Below are 20,807 nucleotides of genomic sequence, written 5' to 3'. Positions count from 1 at the left end.
AATCCTACTTTACATACCTGAAATCGCGATCCTCAAGAACCAGAGCTATTTTTCCTGAACACCGCAGTTCTCCGATTTATCTCTGACATCCAAAGAATTCAAGAATCCTGTGACAGACCTGAAGATTATAAGACCTTCAAATCCTCAAGAATAGAAATTGTCCTTCCTCGATAGTGCAACTCTCTAATCATGCTTTAACATTCAAAGATTCCGCAAATCCTGTTCTATGTGCAAACCTGGAAATTCCAAGACCTGAGCCTTCAAGAACCAAAGATATTTTTTCTGAACACCACGACACTTCAGTCCAACTGCGACGTCCAAAGATGAAAATTAGATGATTTGAATCCTTAAGAGTCAAAGCTATTTTCTTCTTAACATCAACACTCTGCGATTTTGATCGGATATCCAAAGATTCCAAAAATCCTAAACCCGAGAACTGGAGCACCTGAATCCTCAGCAACCGGAACTATTTTCCTGAATTCCGTTACTCTCGAATCCATCTCATACACCCGAACGCTTTACGTACAAAAGCACGCCCTTGGTCTCTTTTAACCGTAGCCGGAAAGAGACTGCAAATCTAAAGAGACTTCGTTTCTGTTAGATCGACGAGAATGGGGACGGGTTCATCAATCTTACGGAGTTGCGAAGCGCTTTGGACATCTGTGGCTTCAAGATGCCTGGTTACAAGGTGCGTCAGATGATCGAGGAATACGACGACAAGCAGAGGTCGGAACACAAGGGACGACTATCCTTCGAAGAGTTTGAGAAACTCTGTAAAGAACTGAAGGCGAACGAATTAGGATCCACGTTTAAACAAGTTGTCTCGAAGAAGGAGAATTTAGAAACATTGGGAGGAATTTCCGAGGCATCCAGCGAAGGTACCACGCATTCTGTTAGATTGGAGGAACAGCTTGCCTTCAGCGACTGGATCAACACAAATTTGTCACACGATCCTGACTTGAAACATCTGTTGCTCATCGATCCGGAAGGCAAGACCTTATACGACAAGGTTAAGGATGGAATTCTTCTCTGGTATGTAATTTATATTTTCTATTATCTATATATATATATATATATATATATATATATATATATATATATATATATATATATGTTATAAATAGATTATTTATTGATACGTTCACGATTCTTTGATCTGTGTGATCATTCATAACATATGATTAGATATAATACATATGTTTACAACATGTGATTATATATAATAAATTATTTTCACTATGAACCTATCAATATTTCTATTTTTATTAGATTGGTTGGGAAATAGTGTTCGGAAATTTTGTTTTTACATTTACGGTTTTATTCGAGGATTTCTACAAATTGCAAGTAATTAGTATAGATTAAAATGTATAATTAGAGTATACAATTGCAATTGTATATTTTGATCTATAAACAGGCAGTATGATATTATCATTTAAATTAATCGCTATTGAAAATTTCATTAATAAATTGTTGTGTAATAGGGAACATTTTAAAACTTGTACTTTGTATAAGTTGTATGGGAATAGTCTTTCTCAAATATATCGATATCTGGTTTTAGTCTTTATGAATCTTGTTGACGAGATGAATATTCGAAAATCAGACCAGCTATAAGTTGGAATATCAATATTTTAATAACAAAAATGAAAAATTCGATAGCGATGGAATAAGTGAATTATAACATAGGTAGAAGATGTTACTTATCTACTTATCTACTGTTTCTTCTAATAAGTAGCAATGAATACTGCATGAAAGACCAATTAATAGAAGTTTTATCAAAGATAATTAATTTCTTTCTTTCCGAAAAACATTCTGGTCGATCTAGTAAATCGCTCAGCCTATAAACACACGAATCCTTCTATTTTTACACTCAGAAAGACAAATGCAATTGTTATTTACTTAACTGATCAAAAATTACTACGTACGACTAAAAAAATGTCCTCCATTTCAGTAAAATAATCAATCACTCCTGCCCCGACACGATCGACGAACGAACCATCAACAAGAAGAACCTGACCCTCTACAAGAAACACGAGAACCTAACGTTGGCCCTATCATCAGCCCAAGCTATCGGTTGCAATATCGTGAATATCGACGCGCACGATCTAACGAAAGGTTCGCCTCACCTGGTCCTGGGTCTTCTATGGCAAATTATACGTATCGGTCTGTTCAACCAGATCACCCTGGAAAATTGTCCAGGCTTGGCCACTCTCCTACAAGACGGAGAACGCATCGAAGATCTTCTAAAATTATCACCGGAATCTATCCTGCTCAGATGGGTGAACCATCATCTGGAAAACGCCGGTATAGCCAGGCGATGCCACAATTTCCATACGGATATCACCGACTCGGAGGTCTATACGTACCTCATCAAGCAAATCGCACCGAACACGGCTGGAGTTACTCTGGAGGCTCTAATGGAGCCGAACCACACCTCTCGAGCGGAAATTATGTTGCAACAGGCGGCTAAGCTGGGCTGCCGTAGCTTCGTAACACCCAGCGACGTGGTCAATGGCATATACAAGCTGAATCTCGCCTTCGTCGCCAATATGTTCAATAACTATCCTGGCCTGGACAAACCAGAAAGCAGCATCGAAGGTCTAGAATCCCTGGAAGAGACGAGAGAAGAGAAAACATATCGAAACTGGATGAATTCGATGGGCGTGATGCCTCATGTGAATTGGCTGTACTCCGATCTGGCCGATGGTCTGGTCATCTTCCAGCTTTACGACATCATCAAACCAGGTACCGTGAACTGGAACAGGGTGCACAGAAAGTTCACGAAACTGCGCAAGTTCATGGAGAAATTGGAGAACTGCAATTACGCGGTCGAACTTGGGAAAACGATGAATTTCTCGTTGGTCGGAATCGCTGGCCAGGATATCAACGATGGAAACGCTACGTTGACTTTGGCTTTGATCTGGCAGTTGATGAGATCGTACACGTTGTCGATTCTCACGTCGCTGGCAGGCACCCAAGGTAGCACTTTGGTCGAGAAGGAGATCGTTCAGTGGGTGAACTCGAAGCTTCAAACGGCAGGGAAGACGAGTAGTATCAAGGGTTTCCAGGATTCATCGATAGCCGATGGAAAGGTGGTGATCGATCTTATCGATGCCATTAAGCCGGGGTCTGTGAACTACGACCTCGTGAAGGAAGGTGGAACCGAAGAGGTGAGCTGATGCTTTAAGGGAATAAAATTTGGTTGATTTGTTGGTTTTAAAGTTGTTGAGATCGTAAACGTCTTGAGTTAGAGTTTAGTCGACGAAGTCGTTTCTTATTGCGAAGTTTTCTCTCGGGAATGAACCGGTGGTTGGTGGAAAATTACAAACGAGTATTTGATAATATTAGAATATTTTTTGTATAGTTTCGAAATAATCATCGTGAAACTTGTGTTGAATTACATAAAACAATTTGCCTTAGAAAATATTGCAAGCCATTTATCTACTGTGGTATCTATGGTATTAAATGACTTTAAAGACCTGCAAAATGCAGCATAATTTGCCTGATATACGAACGCTATTTTCTTACTTACGTAATATAATATAACCTGTCTGAAGGTGAAGTTAAAAAAGATAATAATAAAATTTACATGACTTTCGATATTTCAAATATACAATTCAAATTACAAAATCACGTTTAATCTTGCTGCGATCTTTGAATATTTATATCCGAGTATCTGTATCGTTTTAAAGATAGAAAGACCCAAAAATAAGTTATCACGAAGTAGAAGCGAAAAACCATAAGAAGAAGTTGTTTTGTTACCAGAGAAACGGCGCAATTTAGATCAAAATTCTAAAACTCAAACGATTCGAACATTCTAAAAAATCAACAAGAGGAGACAAACAAACCATCCAAATGATCGTTTAGCTTACACGAAATTAAGGCACTAATTCACGTGAATTTTATTTTTTCTTAACGCAGAACAACCTGGACAACGCGAAGTATGCGATATCCTTGGCCCGAAAATGCGGCGCACGCGTGTACGCGCTGCCAGAGGACATAACCGAGGTGAAACCGAAGATGGTGATGACTGTGTTTGCCTGTCTGATGGCGATGGACTACATCCCCAATATGGATTCCGTGAAGCAGCAGAACAACATTGCGAACAACGGTCAATAATGTCGCGCCGTTTGCGATTCGTCCGCGTACGGTGTTTTCGCTGTGCGCGGCAGGAACTGTGTCGACTGAGCCACGGTTTGCGCGCCGTGTCTCTTCTACGAGCGTAATAATTGTATATACACCTAGGTTAGAGTAGTTTGTTATCCAAGACCGGAGCGACAAAAAAAAAGAGAAAAGAATGGAGAAGAAAGAAAAGGAAAATGGAGAAATACCGAAACGAGAGAAGGGGAAGAAAAAATCGCTTAATATTGAGAGACGACGATTTAAACACGTTCTTTTCACGTCGTCCGCTAGTTAGGCAAATACTTCGCAAGATTTGGTTTGATTCAGAGCATGCGACGAAAGTGATTTTCCAAATGGTGGTTTTTGAAATTGTTTAGTAGTTAGAGTGGAAGAAAGTAGAGGACAAATCGCCACGTAGACTTTTGCTAGCGAGCTTTCAGTAAGAATTGTACGAGGATACAAGTGGAAAGTGTTTGTCATAATCGGACGGTTCGGACGACGCTTTAGATAACAATTTTTTTTTCCCATTTTTTGCGGAAAGGAAACGTGTTTCGACGAGATATAATGTTGCTTATCGATCGCTGATTGTTCGCCGACTATGTACTGTGCACCGTGGTTTGTGATATGGGATTTCTCCTTCTCCGAATGTTTCCGCAATCATATCCCTTGTCTCACTTTCTCAATATTTGTAACCGTGATCATTTTTTAGATTTGTATAAATTGATTTTGTAACGATGTCTGTCTGTCAATGGTATCGATGATAAGAGGAAGATTCGATACGACGATCACGATCTTATACGAAATATCTGAACGTTAAAAGACTTCGGTAACTCGAGGGGACGAAATAATTCGCGTATACCGGATATACGTGGCTTTCAAATTGTCGATTATATATACATATATACATATATTTACATTCTTAAATCATATATACATATACATTTGAGATGTGTACACGTGTTTCATACTACGAGTGTGAAAATTGTCAAAACTTTACAATGGTAATGTCTTCGATCAAAGAGTCAATCAATCGAGCAATTCAAACAAAAGGAAACTTCTAGGAAAACGTTGTATCTATGCATCTAGTGGAAGAAAGAAACAACAAACTGCTTTATACGAAACTTATATCACGAGGTACCATTTTCCAATGTTCATCTCCAAATAGATCTTCGTAAAAAATTGTTCGTATCGTTTTCAGATAAATATTTCATTTTCATCGAACGATACGTCTGAAGACGAATTATATACGATATTTGGATTCGTTTAATAAAAAAGAAAAAAAGAAAAGAAAGAATAATACCAATCGAAGGCAACATACAAAGGAGAACGTATAAGAACTGGAACTATCGTCGTAAATTTGTGACGCGTCAAGCTTTTTCATTTTCGTGTTGTACCCAGTCATTCGCCATGACTTAACACGGTGAATACGATTGATGCGACGCGTGAATCGATTCCATATATCGTCGACGAACGAAACGAACGCACAAGGATCATTGTAATCGTGCCATTATAAATATCGAAATCGTAATCGTGATTGGATGCTTGTTGTAATATTTAACGATCGATTCCAACAAAACGTACTTACGTATTTAAAAAAAAAAAAAAAAAAAAAAAAAAAGAAGAGGACGCTTTAACCCACATTCTACAGCGAGCGACGAAACAACGCTGGTTCCTCTTGGTCGTACGCGTCTTTTTATATTTGGCGCGCGTATTCCGACGCAACGAAGTGCACCTTGTAGCTGAAAGAGTGCGCAAGTTAGGTTCGTTGCAGACGAACTACGCGATATCGTTGCAATTTTGCATCGTACGAATCTTTTCACTTTCGAATCATTTTGTAGCGATATCGTACGATTCGACAGATTGATATTTCCAAAGCCATAACATCTGGCTGTTACAAGGAAATTATGGAATCAATGGCTGGTGTTATTGAACGACGTGAAGTTGTCGCAACTTCATATAGCGCGCCAAATTTGAACTTGCTACAGAAAATTCACGTACCTTTCCAATCAAACGATTAAACTGTCAATTCGTACATCATCGACGCAAAATCGCAACGATGTCTCATTCGTCTCAACGACGAATCATTCTTTCGCAGTTCGAAAATGTCATTTGGCAATAGAAGCGAAAAGTCGATCGACTGAATCTACTTTGTACTTGTTGTACCGTCTTCTTTTCCTCTGTTTTATTAGAGAAGAAATTTTGCGCATTATATGCGATGAATAAGTGCGACGCGATCGCGAGAAACGACAAGTTTTAAGACAACCTTGTCGAGAGCTTCGTACGGAAAGTTCAGCTTTTAGACGTTTTAGGGACCGCGCTATGTATTCGAGGAAGAATCTAAGTGCATTTTCTACTGCGACTATACGACTATATGTTCGTTAGGTCTCAACTAAATTAAGATTAAAAGTCGGTTGGTTAATCGATGAATCGTATGAGAAGAAAGATCGTACTGGGAAGATCGATCGTAACTTGAAAATTAAATATCGAACGTGCAATCCATCGATGCTAGGGGCATTCCTATGTGGAAACAATAGGAAACAAGACAAGTTTCCCAAAGAAACAGAACATAAGTTAATCGTTTCTTAATTAAGGATCAAATTATCCTTTCGATTGTTAGATGAAATCGCGCGTTACGTTATCCATTCCATAGATAACACTCGTACCAGGCTGCATTTGTTTCTGAAGTATCGGGATACGAAATTACATTCCGTGTATCCTGAGACGAGATAATCGAATTCGAAGGATGAGAAAGAAATTTAGAAACATTCAAAACGTTGAAGAACGCGTTTCAATATTCTCTTCTGTAATCTTCACGAGTATCGGGACGTAAATCTTTCAAAAGAGGGCCGTTTGCAATCCGCGCACCTAGATTTAAGATTTAGTAAGGAGAGAGAAATTTTGCTCTGTTCCCTAAGGCGAAAATTAGATTAGGAAAAGAGGCAAACAAAACAAAACAAAAAAAAAAAAGAAAAAAAGAAAAAAGAGAAAAAAGAAGAAAGAAAGACACGCGTGGACGCGGGAGGAAGATCACGAATCACGTTACGCTAAGAGCTCTTTTTCCCTGTATTTTTGTTTCAATCGATTCGTCAATCAAATTCAACTTACAATGATCGCTGAACTAGAGAAAACAAATGTGTATACGTTCACATACACACAATATTCTGTGCGTACATGGACGTGTGTGGGTCACCGTAGATATATAATTTAATGTATCCGTAATTTAAATAAAAAGAAATTTATCTAATAAGATCTGTGTAAGATTAAAAAAAATGTAAATGGTAAACGCATTATTTAAGGTGAATAATATATGATACTGATAAAATAGGATACATAATAGGAGAGATTGTAGGTATTTTGATATGAGACTATTTATTGTCTTCGTTTATTCTTTTAACTTAAATTGGACAAAACATTCTATGGTACATTAATATCTTGTCTGTTTTTAACTGAGAGCTTAATGTCGACAGATTATACTTTGTCTTTTTAATCTATAACTGTATTTCAAATTATCCCAAAAACCATTTATTTCATCGGAAATATCCTCTTCGTCTCTGAATTCGCCACGATGCTAGTTATCGATGAATTAGGAATTTCAGACAATTCTCGTTTGGCTGCTCGAATATCTCTCAGAGACAGACTTACGTATTGCGTCATAGCCGACAGTTTCTTCTTTTCCGTGCCCAAAGTGCCCATCCTTGTCATCGACGAGACGAACTGATAGTCGCTCACGAAGACACGCGTAGTCGAACTCTCCTAGAAACCAGAGAAGAATCGTCATAGCATCTAATTTTTTAATTAGCAAGTTTTTTCATACGATATAACTTTCGCATCGGTAATAAAATAAAAATACAAAGAATCGTGAAACTAATAAGATCTACGAAAAATTACAAAATCGCAAGCAGCAATTTTTAAGAAATTACGAAATTACCAACAAGATTAGATTTACAAAATGATAACTAATGGTAAATTTACAAAGAGTTATAAAATTACCAAGATGAGATTTACAAGGAATTACACAATCACAAATTACAAAGAATAATATTAGAACAATTCTAGAATAATTTCCACAAATTTGATGAAAGCTAAAAGGAAAGAAATTTGTTCTAAATCTTTGAATATCATTGAAAAAATCGCTCACTAGATGCGAATCGAGATCCGCTTCGACCACAATATTGGCACCATAAGATCCGAAGTAGAAGGATGCGTAGTAGCTGCAATTGTTCAGATTAGTCGTCTTTTGGATCAGTATAGTTTCGCTGGGAACTTTGTTCAATCGTGGCAGAGATTCCAGTTCGTATCTGTTATTCTTTATCTTGTTCATCATTCTCTTGGAAGGATAGTGATTTATCGCAACTGTCACACCACATTCTCCGATCGTTGTGTTCTCCGTTACGTGGAACGTTCCATCCGGCACGCCATTCAAGTCCACCCCGATATTAAATCGTTCGGCGATCAATTTAAAATTATTCAAATGTTCAACTTCGACTTGATCGTTCACCGTCAAGCAGTCGATGCCGTCTTCGCTGAATTTTATTTGGAATGGTTCCTCGCTCATTAGGTGTCTCGATTGTTCCTCTGGTATGTCGATTTTATTGTCGTTTGTGATGTCAATGCTTTGTCGTCTGACGTTCCCCAAATGACAGTACAATCCATCAAAGCCTACCGGTCTACAGAAGAGGTTCATCACTGTGTAGTTTGACGTTTGAACTCCATCGTGGTTCATCGGAGTCGAAGTAACGTTCATCTCCACGTCGAACACGTACTCTGGTCCATATTTCCAGACGCTCTCGTCGACCGTCACCCGGGCCACTGAAAGACGATAAAATTTCGAATAATTTTTATCGTTCGACGTACGTTAGAGTATCGTTGTTAATTCTTTCGTGCGTTAGATCAGTTAATTTCGTTCGTTAATTTCTTTTCCCTTAACTCTTTGAAATTTTTATTAAATATTTCATTAGACACAGTTTTTATATAATTTAGCGCAAACACATGGCATTGCAAGTATTTATTATTAATTTTCTTGTATTTTATCTCAGTCGATTTATTTTTTATAATTTTTAATATATTGTACTTTTGCACTTGATACACTTGCTCTAATTGGTACAGTTATAGTTTCTAATGCATTGTCACACGGAATTCTAAGTTTTCGTTATACACTTTAATTAGACAGTTTTAGTTTAGACGATTTACTTTTCAGGATATTTAATCAATTTTGATGTTAATTCTCAAGCACTGAACTAGGCTAGACAGCACTTACTCTAGTTGACGCAGTCACGGTTTCTTCCTTTAACGCAAGCGGAACTCTAAATTTTTGTTGTTAGTTTCTTTTCATGAATTATTTTAGTACATTTATTTTTTTTAACAATCTTTTCGATTTTAGGAAATTTTAATATTAGCTTCTCTGTTCAGACGTGTTAAATTATTATTAAAGCACATTCTCTACGTAACAAAATGACGATGGAAGCACGAAAAATTCTAATTTTTCCTTTTTATTTTAATATTCGTTCTAATCTGAAAATTTTATAAGCAAAACGAGTTGTACGTTATGAACAAGCGAATGAGCGAATGATTATTAAATAGTTATTTAATATATTAAAGTGATTAGACGTTTGTAGACGTTTTTTTGTGCGCTAACGAAGGCAGTTACGATTTGCAATTAGTTATGAATTATCGTTTGCATAAGCAGTTCCTGGCCCGATTCAGACAGATTGACGATAAAGACATAGTTAAATGGAAAATTGGCTTACCGACCTAAGAAGAACGGGATTAATGAGGCGAGCATGTCGTAGCACTGCTCTCAACTGGTTTAATACTCTTCTTCGGCTTGAAGGTCCTTTTATATCGCCGATATACTCTGACGACCTCGTCGTGTAATTTAATTAAGCCGTCCCACCACCGCCGCTGTAATCGCAAATTATGCTACTTCGATCTGGGATAACTCGCAACTTTCGAGATACAAAATGAAATTCGGGGTCTTATAACGTTTCTATTGATTCTACGATTACATCCTTTAAAATAAATTTCCTCTGATAAAGTGCTTTTGAATAATAATCACAATCTTTATAAAGAGTATATTAACAAAATTTCAATCGGTATATTTGCTTTAATTTACCTTAATAAATGGACATTATTCCCTTTAATAGTAATCAGTGTAATTTTAATTCGAATTTTAAAAATAAATGTAATTCGTTTTTTGAAAGCAACTTGATATGAGACATAGTGTTTTCTACTATACCGATTGTAGTTAGTTTCACATTATCAGTTAAGCAGGAGCGATCTCGGAGTCGTAGATCATCTTAACAGCACCAAATTCAAAAATCTAGTTGTTCTTCTGAACAATGAATTGTATCCAAGTTAGAGTTAAGAGATTTTATTGCATATAATTTGATTACAGTTCCTTTACAATATTTCTATCCTCTTATACGGAGAGTAACGCCAATCTCCTACGGGAGTTTTAATATCTAATTATTATTATTGTTGTCCATTGCTTCTGTGGGATGTAGTCTCTCAAATTTGTCGAAATTTAAAAACGGCAGTGGATCCGTAGCGGGTTTTATACCAAGCAGTTTCACGGAAGTAATATCCTGCAGGGTAAAATTTCTTTTGGCTATGTTGTTCGACACCCTCTGGCTTATCCTTGTTTCACTCTCAAACGTGTTATTATTGATAGACATTCTGCTGATGTATTCGTCCTGAAAAAAGATAAACGTTAATTGTCTATTTTGTTTACACAATAATTATCAGTAATCTGTGGTTTTTTACGTAGTTATGGGAAAAATGGTAAAAATATATAAAATAGCCAAAGCATAGTACACCCTGTAACGTTTAGTTGGTGATATAATTTTCTATCTAAATTTCACCTTTTTAATTACATTCCAACTATTAGATCATAGAAATTCATATTTTTTTATGGACACGATAAAAAGAAATGTACCCCTTGAAACGGCACCTCTCTGAACTTCTTAGATCCAAAAATAAAAAAGCTTTCTAAAAATATTAATTATATATGAAGTTAATAAATTTTTGAAATTCTATAAAACGGCCAAAGGTACATCTAATATTACGACAGTCGACATTTTTGATAAGACTAACTTTTAAATTGCTCGTCATAGTCTTTTCGCTATGATCTTCATATTACTCAACATGCTACATACATTCTATGAATTTTCGCGTTTTTAAATATCCCATAAATGCATAAACGTACGGCAGCCTACTGATTATAAAATTGGCTAATTTTTGACACATACAATTTCAAAATTTGTCATTGTTTTCTGCAATGTCGGATGACATCTGCTATTGCGTTTATCCGTCCACTTCTCAAATATAACAGTCTTCTCTGTATTTCGATTTGGTAACGACAAAACCTCCAAATTGTAATTCTGTTTTTTAGATTGATCGTAACTCTGCTCTCGGTTACTTCTATGGAGATTGTCAGAATCATAGAGCTCGTAAATGACGAACAAAGAGGAACAGTCGTTTAACGGGTAATCTTTATCCCCTGCGTACGAGAGATGTGGCAATACGACGTTTGCGTATTTGCTTAGGTCTATTTCGGTGCTTAATTCTTTGAAGATTTTCCGAAGGATATTAAGTTTTCTTTTGTTGATCGCAGATGAAAATCCGATATTTTGGATTCCTCGTGGACTGAATTCTATTACAAATGGAGTTCCTATCTCTCCTAGTTCGATGTGACCACCGCTCATATCCTCGACCGTGATACCTTCGAAATGACAAAGTAACTGATCCATCGATTTTGGACGACATTTTAGAGTTGTGATTACGCTTGTTTGGAAGAGTGCATCGCCTAATAGACCATCGGACAATGCGTGTGTGATATTCACGTCGAACACATATTCTGGACCGTATATCCACGCACGTGAATCGAACGTGGTGACGTTGGCCGCTAAATAAAGGAAATATCGACGAGATTAGTTCTTTTATCAGAATTGGATCAACCCTTAAAAGTCATCATATTGTTCAAAATTATTTTATTTAAAATCATTAAAGTAAAATGAAACGCAATTGAGCGTTTTATTATCAACGAATACCATGCAAAGATAGTAAAATCTCAATTTGTAATAATTATAAACAGGATCACGATTGTCTTATTTTAATTTTCCTCGTTTTTTGTGAAATTTTGCAACAGGACTAATTTCGTTCGTAAATATAAAGAAGTGGTGGTTCAGTCGTATCGTAGATGATCGTAAGAGTTTTGATTAAGATAAATAATTTTGTAAAATACGTAATCGTTTCTACTTCGTAAATAATACAGTGTGCAAGCTTAACCTACATCCCTACGTGTTCTACTAAAAAAAAAAAAAAAAAAAAAAAAAAAAAAAAAAAAAAAAAAAAAAAAAAAAATTAGAATACATATTTCAGAAACCCAAAAACTGTAAGAAGAGATCTGGTCAACGTAGAATTTGGTTACTTTAGAAAATCTTTCAGTCAAAAATTCGTGCGAAATTAAACAAAATTACTATTGACATTTGTAACATTAATTCCTGACTTAATAATAATATTAATAGGACACTTGGTATAGACGCAGCAGGAACATGATTCTAAATATCTAAAACCGATATACTGTATGTCTTTTTCATTTTTGACCATCAAATCAATTTTTCTTTATTACAAATCGATAAGATCAATTCTTCAATGTTTCATGCATTAACGATGGGACCGGCAAGGAATAAATTGGTCTGTGTGGGAAGGTATACTAGTGCAGGCTGTAATACTGATTAAAATTAATTGGCTTACCGACCTAGAAAAAATGGGATTAATACGACGTGCATGTTGTTGCAACGTGTTTAGCCACTGGATTGCCCTCGTAGCAGTTGAAAGCTCCTTTATATCAGTGACAGTTCGCACAACCGTGCTTGTGTTTGCTAATTCGATATAATCTTTGTCCTACGACGTAGCTGAACATGTATATATATATATACACAGGTACGCGTAATGCGCGTGTACATCGCATGTAACTTTCATGGTTTGACGATTAGGAGAATCGTGGCAACTTTCATGAATTGCCTCATTAAACTGAACGCAACTGGGCGAAATAGAGATTCCTTTTAGACTATTCATCTTCGTTAGATTCTATTGACTGTTAAGTTCACACGAACTTCTGTAACATAGTACATAGTATGCTTTTTACTCTTTAATGATACTCTTTGATAAATGATAATTTTTTGATCGGTGGAAACTGGCCCAAAAGTTCGTTTTTATTGAAAATAAAATTATACGATTAACGATGTGATCCAGTGTAAGCTGGTCGAATTAAGCTGTTACTTTGACACTTCAACAACCGTAATCCGTACCATGAGTGGTTCGTGTTATCGAAGTGTGTTATTCTATTAAACTCGTTACGCGGCTAACGCGAGAGACCAGTCTGCTCGAATTTGCGTTACTATGTTCCGAGTAGTGCCTCTTGAACTGACCACGAAATTCGGATTTTCCAAAAATAAGATATCGCTGCTTTAATAAGATTACGCACCTTTCGCATTTATAGTCGGGACGATGTTGGAAGATCTTGACCTGCCGACGTTCCTTTCTGTCGCAATGATTCTGTAGACGGATATGAAATGGATAAGGAAGGACGAGAAGGAAACGGAAGGAAAACAAGTAAATGGAGGGAAAGACAGGACGAAGAGGAGTTGATGGAAATAGGTAGAAAAGCATAAGGGAGGAAATCGGATAAAAAGGAAAAGGTGAGAAAATGGAAGGAAGAAGGTGAAGAAAAGTGGAGAAGAAAACAAGACAGAAGTGAAGGAAGAAACTGTGGAAGAAAAGGGAAGGGGACATTCTACGAAGAAATGAAATGAAAGAAACAAGAGAAGAAAAAAGTATTAAATAATAAAAGTAAGAAGAAAAGTAAAGTAAAGATAGTATTATATACAATTACTTTCGGAAAAAATAGTTTTGCATTAATTTGACTTTCAGCTACAGAATCATTCATTAAGTAGTTATAGGACGCACAGCATAAATCCTGTCTTTCCATCGCTGTGGATTTCGTCATACTTGATATTATAAAGTATTATATATATACATATATATATTTAATCCTATGTTGCACGCAAATTACGCGTGAACTTCAAAGTGTAAACGTGTGTACAGTTGTGTAGTTGAAGCGTAGATCTAATCGCAGCTAAATGCGATTGGATTTCAGGGTGCAAATTGACTACGTTTAATTAGTTGATGATGTCCGATTTTCTCTGTTACGCGTTTGCTATCCCTTTGTCTTGAATTTTTTTAGAGAAAAAGAATAAATCAACTTTTGCTACTGCTTTACGAACTGTTTAACAATGAATTTTTTTATTAGAAGCAAATTCTATTTAAATTTCTATTAAAATTAATTTCTCACACAATTACAGAATATTTTTCAATTTTTATCAAACTTAATCTCTTTTGAAAAACATTTGAAAAAGAGAAAATATAATATATGTATACAGGAGAATAAATTAACTTGTTAAAATGAAGCTTCCAGGAAATGGAATAATCGATCATTTCGAATTATTTGATGCAATTCAAGAAACAATTTTTATTGATTACATTTATCGAATACAATTTTAATCATCACATATGTGTAATATTTATAACAACATACATTGATCGATAATTAACATGATCGATTAACATTCATCGGTTTAAGATGAATTATCGTAAAAGATCTGAAATTTACATAAAAACGATACTTGAGACCTGATGCACACAAGCGACGCGATGTCACCATGCGATTCGGCACGTAACACATACATGTACATGTACCTATCTTTAATCGCGCAATGTACACTGCATGCACAATGCACAAAGCGATATCGCATTGTCCATCGATGACAATAACACAACGACACCATTACGATGTCGCATCGCTCATGTGCATTAGCTGTAACTCTAGTTTACCAACATTTAACACTCAGGAAATTGAATATGATTTTCTATCAATTTTGTTGATCCAAGATAGGCTATTTTCAGCTGCTTTATTTTCAGTTTTTTGCAAAGATATTTTTTCATCACCTAAGAGTTTCTATTACTGCTGTATATAATCATATTTCGAACGGAATAGTTTTTTCTTAAAGAATCTAAAACGTTCACAATACGAAAAATATATATCTTTCGTCTTGCCTACTTTTTCCTTCTGAGGTTAGTACTCTTTATAAAGTATTTAAAAAAATATACGAATTAATCCCTTCCCTGATTTTCGTAATACTAAGAGAAATTTTCGCCAATATATTTGACTATCAAACTACGTAGTATGAAAATATCTTTACAATTTAAAAAGTTCAAAAAATATGAGAAATATTATAAAATGTATAATTATATCATTATGAATGTAAAATTATAATTATAAATATTTTAAGGAAAGCTCTTTGTATTAACTATAATTATTATTATGTTAAGCTTTCATTTTTGTCAAAAACAAGTAAACTGGGAAGAAGCTAACTCTTATCCTTGTTCAATTCTTATATCGATATCACATCACAGTACAAATTCGCTTTCTCAAAAAATAGCATTCTTTTAATGAAAATACTTTCATATAGAGATATATACGGTATGATCACACATTACCAAACATCAGAATAGAGTTAGTCGAATTATTTTCAATTTCCTTAAATTTCAATTACACGATATACATTACAATATACGATTATCACATCATTTGACATGTACACAGAAATTTGTTAACAAGTCTAGGACTTGTATTTTAACTGACATTTAGATTAGACTCATTTCTCAGGTACACATATTGGTATGGACACGTATATGTGTCGTATATGCCTGTGATTTATTGTTTACATATAAGATTTCATTGATCTATAAAGGAAAGAGTTCCTTTTTGAGTGATAATAATTGAATCACATAGAATTCATACCAACTAGATTATTTCCTTTGTAAAATGTTAAGCATTAATGATATATGTACGTTGGTACTAAAATTTGCAAAAAGCAGAATGTATCAGCTTTACTTCCTAGGGAATCTGTCTATACAAATAAAGCAATTCTTTCTATTATATTTCTATGTCTATATATGATATTTAAGCTTAAAATATAATAATATCAAAGTAAAAGTAGTATAAAACTTAGTTATAAAATAGTTAAGTGAATAATTCTTCATTAAACTTATCCCAATTTAAAGCTTTACCACGATTAAGAATCGTTTTTGTAACGTAGAGGCGGATTCTTAATCAAAATCACATTAATCAAAACTCTAAATCATTCTTAATTCTTTCAAAAGAAAATTGATCATTTACCGAGGCATGATTGACAGTTCTACATTCCTACGATCGTCACAGCGATATTCTCTTCACACAAAATGTACTCGATCATATATAAAACATTCTGCAAATTGAAAGAGTCGCAATTCTGTATCACGATGGAGTCAATATTCAGTTTGAACAAAATGTCTCGTAGCATGAACAAGAGGTTAAAAAAATTCTCTTTAGTCATTTCGATATTATCCTTGTACACCATATGAAACACGTATTTCGAAATTCGTGGATCATAGCTCTGCGTGATAAAGGGAATTCGGTCGGTTGGTAAGAAAGGATTTCTAAGTAAATGGACAATACTATCATCTTCCAATTTGCATTCTTTAGAGAAATAACGAATCATGTGAACCATGTGATGTGTTGTACCACTCTGTGTCTTTTTCAATATAGCAAGGTTTCCCGTTTGCTTGTTTCCTTTCTCTTGTTTCATTTTTTTATATAACGAATCAGTGTCTTGCGTAAGAAAGATATTAATGTCCAAAAAATACCACTTTATTATTTTTTTACTGGATTGTTCAATTACGTGAAAGTAATGTAAATAATCTCCAATAAAATCATTTGATTGATCGCAACAAGTCATGTAAAAAGGAATTACATGTCCTCGATCGACTGAGTCAAACCAACTTCCACTTCCCAATTTATTGTTCATTTTTGGTAGCCAGAACATCTCTGTTATTATATCTTTAATCGTAGCATATCGTTTCTTAGACAGTTGTATCAATTTTTGCAAGTTAAAGTCTAGAACAATGTCACAAGTTGAGCTGAAGATGTTCTCTATACTTTCAGTAACGGAATGAACATCGATGTTTAAGAATTCAGAAAAGCGTCTTGTAAAAGGAGTGAGAATTTCGTCTGGAGAAATCAAATGACCGACCAGATGCAGAAGTTGGTCTTCTTCGTGACATATTTTACGATACTTGACAGATGTGATGGATTTAATTGTCACGTTACCATTTTCACCGCGCATATGGATTATGGCTATTGATAATTGTTCGACCATAATCAGACGTAAGATTTCTTTACTGCAGGTCTTGAACTCAGTCGCAGACTGCATTATTCTGAAATAATTCCATTATTTAGTTTTAGGTCTGTTTTGGGTAAAAAGTATTTTAGGATCAAACATCTGAATCTTTGTTTAGCATAATAGCAAAATAAATAAATCTTTCAGAAGATCAAGATGCTATTTACTTAATTTAATTAAACGCTTATCATCGAGTTTAAAAGTTCACGTAATTCTTCGATTGCATATTCAAACTTTTAGGATCAAACATTTGAATCTTTGTTTAGCATAATAGCAAAATAAATAAATCTTTCAGAAGATCAAGATGCTATTTACTTAATTTAATTAAACGCTTATCATCGAGTTTAAAAGTTCACGTAATTCTTCGATTGCATATTCAAACTTTTAGGATCAAACATTTGAATCTTTGTTTAGCATAATAGTAAAATAAATAAATCTTTCAGAAGATCAAGATACTATTTACTTAATTTAATTAAACGCTTGTCATCGAGTTTAAACTTTTAAACGTAATTCACGTAATTCTTCGATGGCATATTCAAACTTTTTCACGTTCGAAGTATTTCATCTGTGTATACAAAAAGAGAAATTATTTTTTCAGGTCGAATCACTCACAATCTGAGACGAAACTGGTCAATTCCACTTTTTGCAAATTCTTGAATTTTAATACCAGAGTACTCGATTAGCGCTTATCTTTTCACAATTCAATTGCTATTATCTAAGAAGGGTGCCTGTTTTTCACAGATCATTGGAATCTCCGATATTTACGTCACATTTTCATGTCTTTCACTCGAAAACTGATCAATTTTTCAGAATAAAAAAAAAAAAAATATCGAAATAGAAAGCTGGATAATTTTAAAAACTAAGAAATCAGCTGAAGAAATAAAGGAGAATTTGACACACGACCAGTATACAGCGGGTACGAAAAGTATTTGCAAACAATCTTATTTTCTAATAAAACCTTGTTTCTACCAGATTCTGCGTTTCATTTTCATATTAAAGTATTAAATTTTGCTAATCACACGAAAGTATTACTAAATCACAAGAAATGTTTAATATACCCGAGCCTAATTAATTAATACGTAAATGCTATAATAATAAACACAATGATGTGCAAATGCTTTTCACACAATTGCTGTATTTGTTTCTTTACGATAAGGATAATCGAACACACCTTTTGACGAAGATTGTAATCAACGAAATTCTGGATCACAAATTCTTGACCGATAAAGCTTCCTTGTTCCCCAACGTATGTGTATTCCAAAATGCACAGTCTTTTTAAATAACTGCAAATGATACTTGCTTTACGTAACTGTCACAAAATTTCAAGTTAGGGAAGAAAATAGAGGAAACGATATGAGTGTCCTCTGAGTAATCGCGACGTCGACTTCACTGATCTCTGATGTAGTTGGCAAGAGGGTGGAAGTAACATATAAACGTTCGCCAGGAGTACCGCAGGCGCAGAGGCACCCTGTTTTGCTTATCTGATAGTCCACGAGTGGGGGTTACTAGTTTCTACCTATCGTGTGCAAGATATTACCCCATGCCACATCCCAGTGTTGCATTAGTGTTTAAAGGAGCAACCAGTGGTAGAGGGGGACTAACACCTGTTATGAGGGGGAAGATACGCGAGTTTGGAAGTGGCCAACTTTTACTCGATCAAAACAAAAATTGACCTTTTCTTCGTATCATGCTTTTCCATTGGATTTCTTCACTTATTCGATGTTTGTCTTGTGAGTCGTTCGTTCTTTCTATGTTTATGTGTTCTTTATAATTCTTTATTTTTCTCTTCTGTTCTTTATGATTTGCTATGATTCTTCGTTGTTTTCGGATGACGCGAACGGTCCCATTTAAAATGTACGTTTCAATGTCCTGTCGTGCTGATGCTGGTACATTACGTTGCCGTTACGTGACGGTCCGTATAATGTAAATTGATCCTTAATCAAACGTAACTTATCTGAAAGTTTCGATTCGTGTGTGAAGATCGTAAATTTCTAGAAATTTTCATGACATTTTCCTTGTTTTCCCAATAAATTGTTCTACGCATTCTTGGTCTCTATTAGTTTTCAATGAAGTTAATTCCAGCAGCTATGCGATTCAATTTAATTGGTCAGTTGGTTTGTCCCCGGACCAGCCAGGAAGGTCCTGGCGTACGTCGATCGAGCGAAAATAATATCAAAGGAGGAAAAGGAATGCAATATTGCGCAGGTCGGTGTAACATGTCCGAATTTTGTTTTGTTTATTAGTTCATATCATTTTTTGTTTACTGTATAAAAATTTATTATTATATATAACAATTACATTAATAAACAAAAACCGTTTATTATATAAATATGTACAAAAATTTATTGCACTGTATCGTATCAATAAATCGTATGGCTTAAATAAACTTTTCGGAAATAAAAACTCCCTGTTCATTTTACAAATTAAAATCCAGATTTTTATTATAACCTATTGTTGAATTTTATTGGAATTTTTTTCATTGTCTGCTATTTGTTCGAAGTTATTTTCAATAAATGTTGAAAGATCTATGATCTTAGTGATACAGAAAATAGCAGAAACTAATTGATACAGAGATCATTTACCGAGATCATCATTGCAATGCGAGTAAAAAGAGAAAATTTAAATACCCTCCTTCCTTGGTTTATTCGATTATTCGTAATCCAGAAGCAAAGCCATGTTTGAAGCCCAAAGCTTGTTACAGAAAATACATTGGGAGCTCATTAGAAACTGGTGAAATCCATTTCCATTGAAGTCCGAGAATCTCCTGGCAAAATATTTTTTCCCAGCGTGGCTGAAGTTTGAAGATCTCCCACTAAAATATTAATTATAACCAAACATTCAAGTGATTTTTACCAAGAAAAAGAAATTACAACTAATGATATGTCTATAGTTATAGTTATAGTATATATATTATAGTATAATATAGTTATAATTATAGTATAGGTTAAGCACACGACATGTATTTAACTAGGAAAGTTCATTTCATAGGTAGTATATACATACTCGAGCGTAGAACAGTTACACGCGGCAAAGAGAAACACAATTAAGTTGATTATATTAATTACATAGAAGAGAAAATTGTATTTCAATTTTTTCAATTATACGACGTCTGTCCGGAATGTATCCAATCTGTGGATATATCCTTTTACCTCGATATTCTGTTATAAAAAACAGAGTAAACAGATTTCAAAAACAGTAGCTTGGGCGAGCGCTTTGAAATTGCGTTTCACTGTTCTACGGTTTCGTTTTCGGGCATAAATCTACCTTCACTACGAGATGATTATTCGCTCATTCGTTAATAAGAATTGAGATTCGAAGTAAATAATAAATAGATAGAAATAAATTACCGTCGTAAGAAATAAAAAATAATAAAAAATTTGTTGCTAAAAAGATATTACCGACTTGAAA

General features: G+C 34.8%; 4 protein-coding genes and 1 pseudogene across 5 annotated transcripts in view; 2 read left to right on the top strand and 3 right to left on the bottom strand.

Annotated features, from left to right (window-relative positions):
* Window positions 1–5,459, top strand: part of LOC132907744 (plastin-2) — a 44,202-nt gene extending 38,743 nt beyond the window's left edge. For both annotated transcript variants that reach the window (XM_060961120.1, XM_060961119.1), the window contains exons 2-4: window positions 602–1,032; window positions 1,949–3,167; window positions 3,919–5,459. In XM_060961120.1, coding sequence (XP_060817103.1) covers window positions 602–1,032; window positions 1,949–3,167; window positions 3,919–4,116 — 1,848 coding nt within the window. In that variant the 3' untranslated portion in view covers window positions 4,117–5,459. The remainder of the gene's footprint in view (window positions 1–601; window positions 1,033–1,948; window positions 3,168–3,918) is intronic.
* Window positions 1–20,807, bottom strand: part of LOC132907770 (cytochrome b-c1 complex subunit 8) — a 248,975-nt gene that overhangs the window by 58,873 nt on the left and 169,295 nt on the right. The window lies entirely within an intron of this gene.
* Window positions 1–20,807, top strand: part of LOC132907768 (BET1 homolog) — a 137,493-nt gene that overhangs the window by 8,157 nt on the left and 108,529 nt on the right. The window lies entirely within an intron of this gene.
* LOC132907935 (uncharacterized) lies at window positions 7,470–10,337 on the bottom strand (annotated as a pseudogene).
* LOC132907756 (uncharacterized) lies at window positions 10,474–13,009 on the bottom strand. Its single transcript, XM_060961138.1, has 3 exons — window positions 12,878–13,009; window positions 11,367–12,022; window positions 10,474–10,811 (listed from the first exon to the last, which is right to left on the bottom strand). The coding sequence occupies exons 1-3, from the start codon at window positions 12,906–12,908 to the stop codon at window positions 10,581–10,583; spliced, it is 918 nt and encodes a 305-aa protein (XP_060817121.1). The 5' UTR covers window positions 12,909–13,009; the 3' UTR covers window positions 10,474–10,580.

This window comes from Bombus pascuorum, chromosome 6, assembly GCF_905332965.1.
Source record: "Bombus pascuorum chromosome 6, iyBomPasc1.1, whole genome shotgun sequence".
Classification (NCBI taxonomy): Eukaryota; Metazoa; Arthropoda; class Insecta; order Hymenoptera; family Apidae; genus Bombus; species Bombus pascuorum.
This window is presented reverse-complemented; position numbering and strand designations above follow the sequence as displayed.

Excerpts from the sequence above, each read along its gene's own strand:
- LOC132907756 (XM_060961138.1), bottom strand. The coding sequence starts at position 12,908 with ATGCACGTCGTATTAATCCCATTTTTTCTAG. Across the intron at positions 12,023-12,877 it reads ATTAATCCCATTTTTTCTAG|CGGCCAACGTCACCACGTTC; the intron begins GTCGGTAAGCCA and ends TCCTTTATTTAG. Across the intron at positions 10,812-11,366 it reads CAATGACAAATTTTGAAATT|GACGAATACATCAGCAGAAT; the intron begins GTATGTGTCAAA and ends ATCTTTTTTCAG.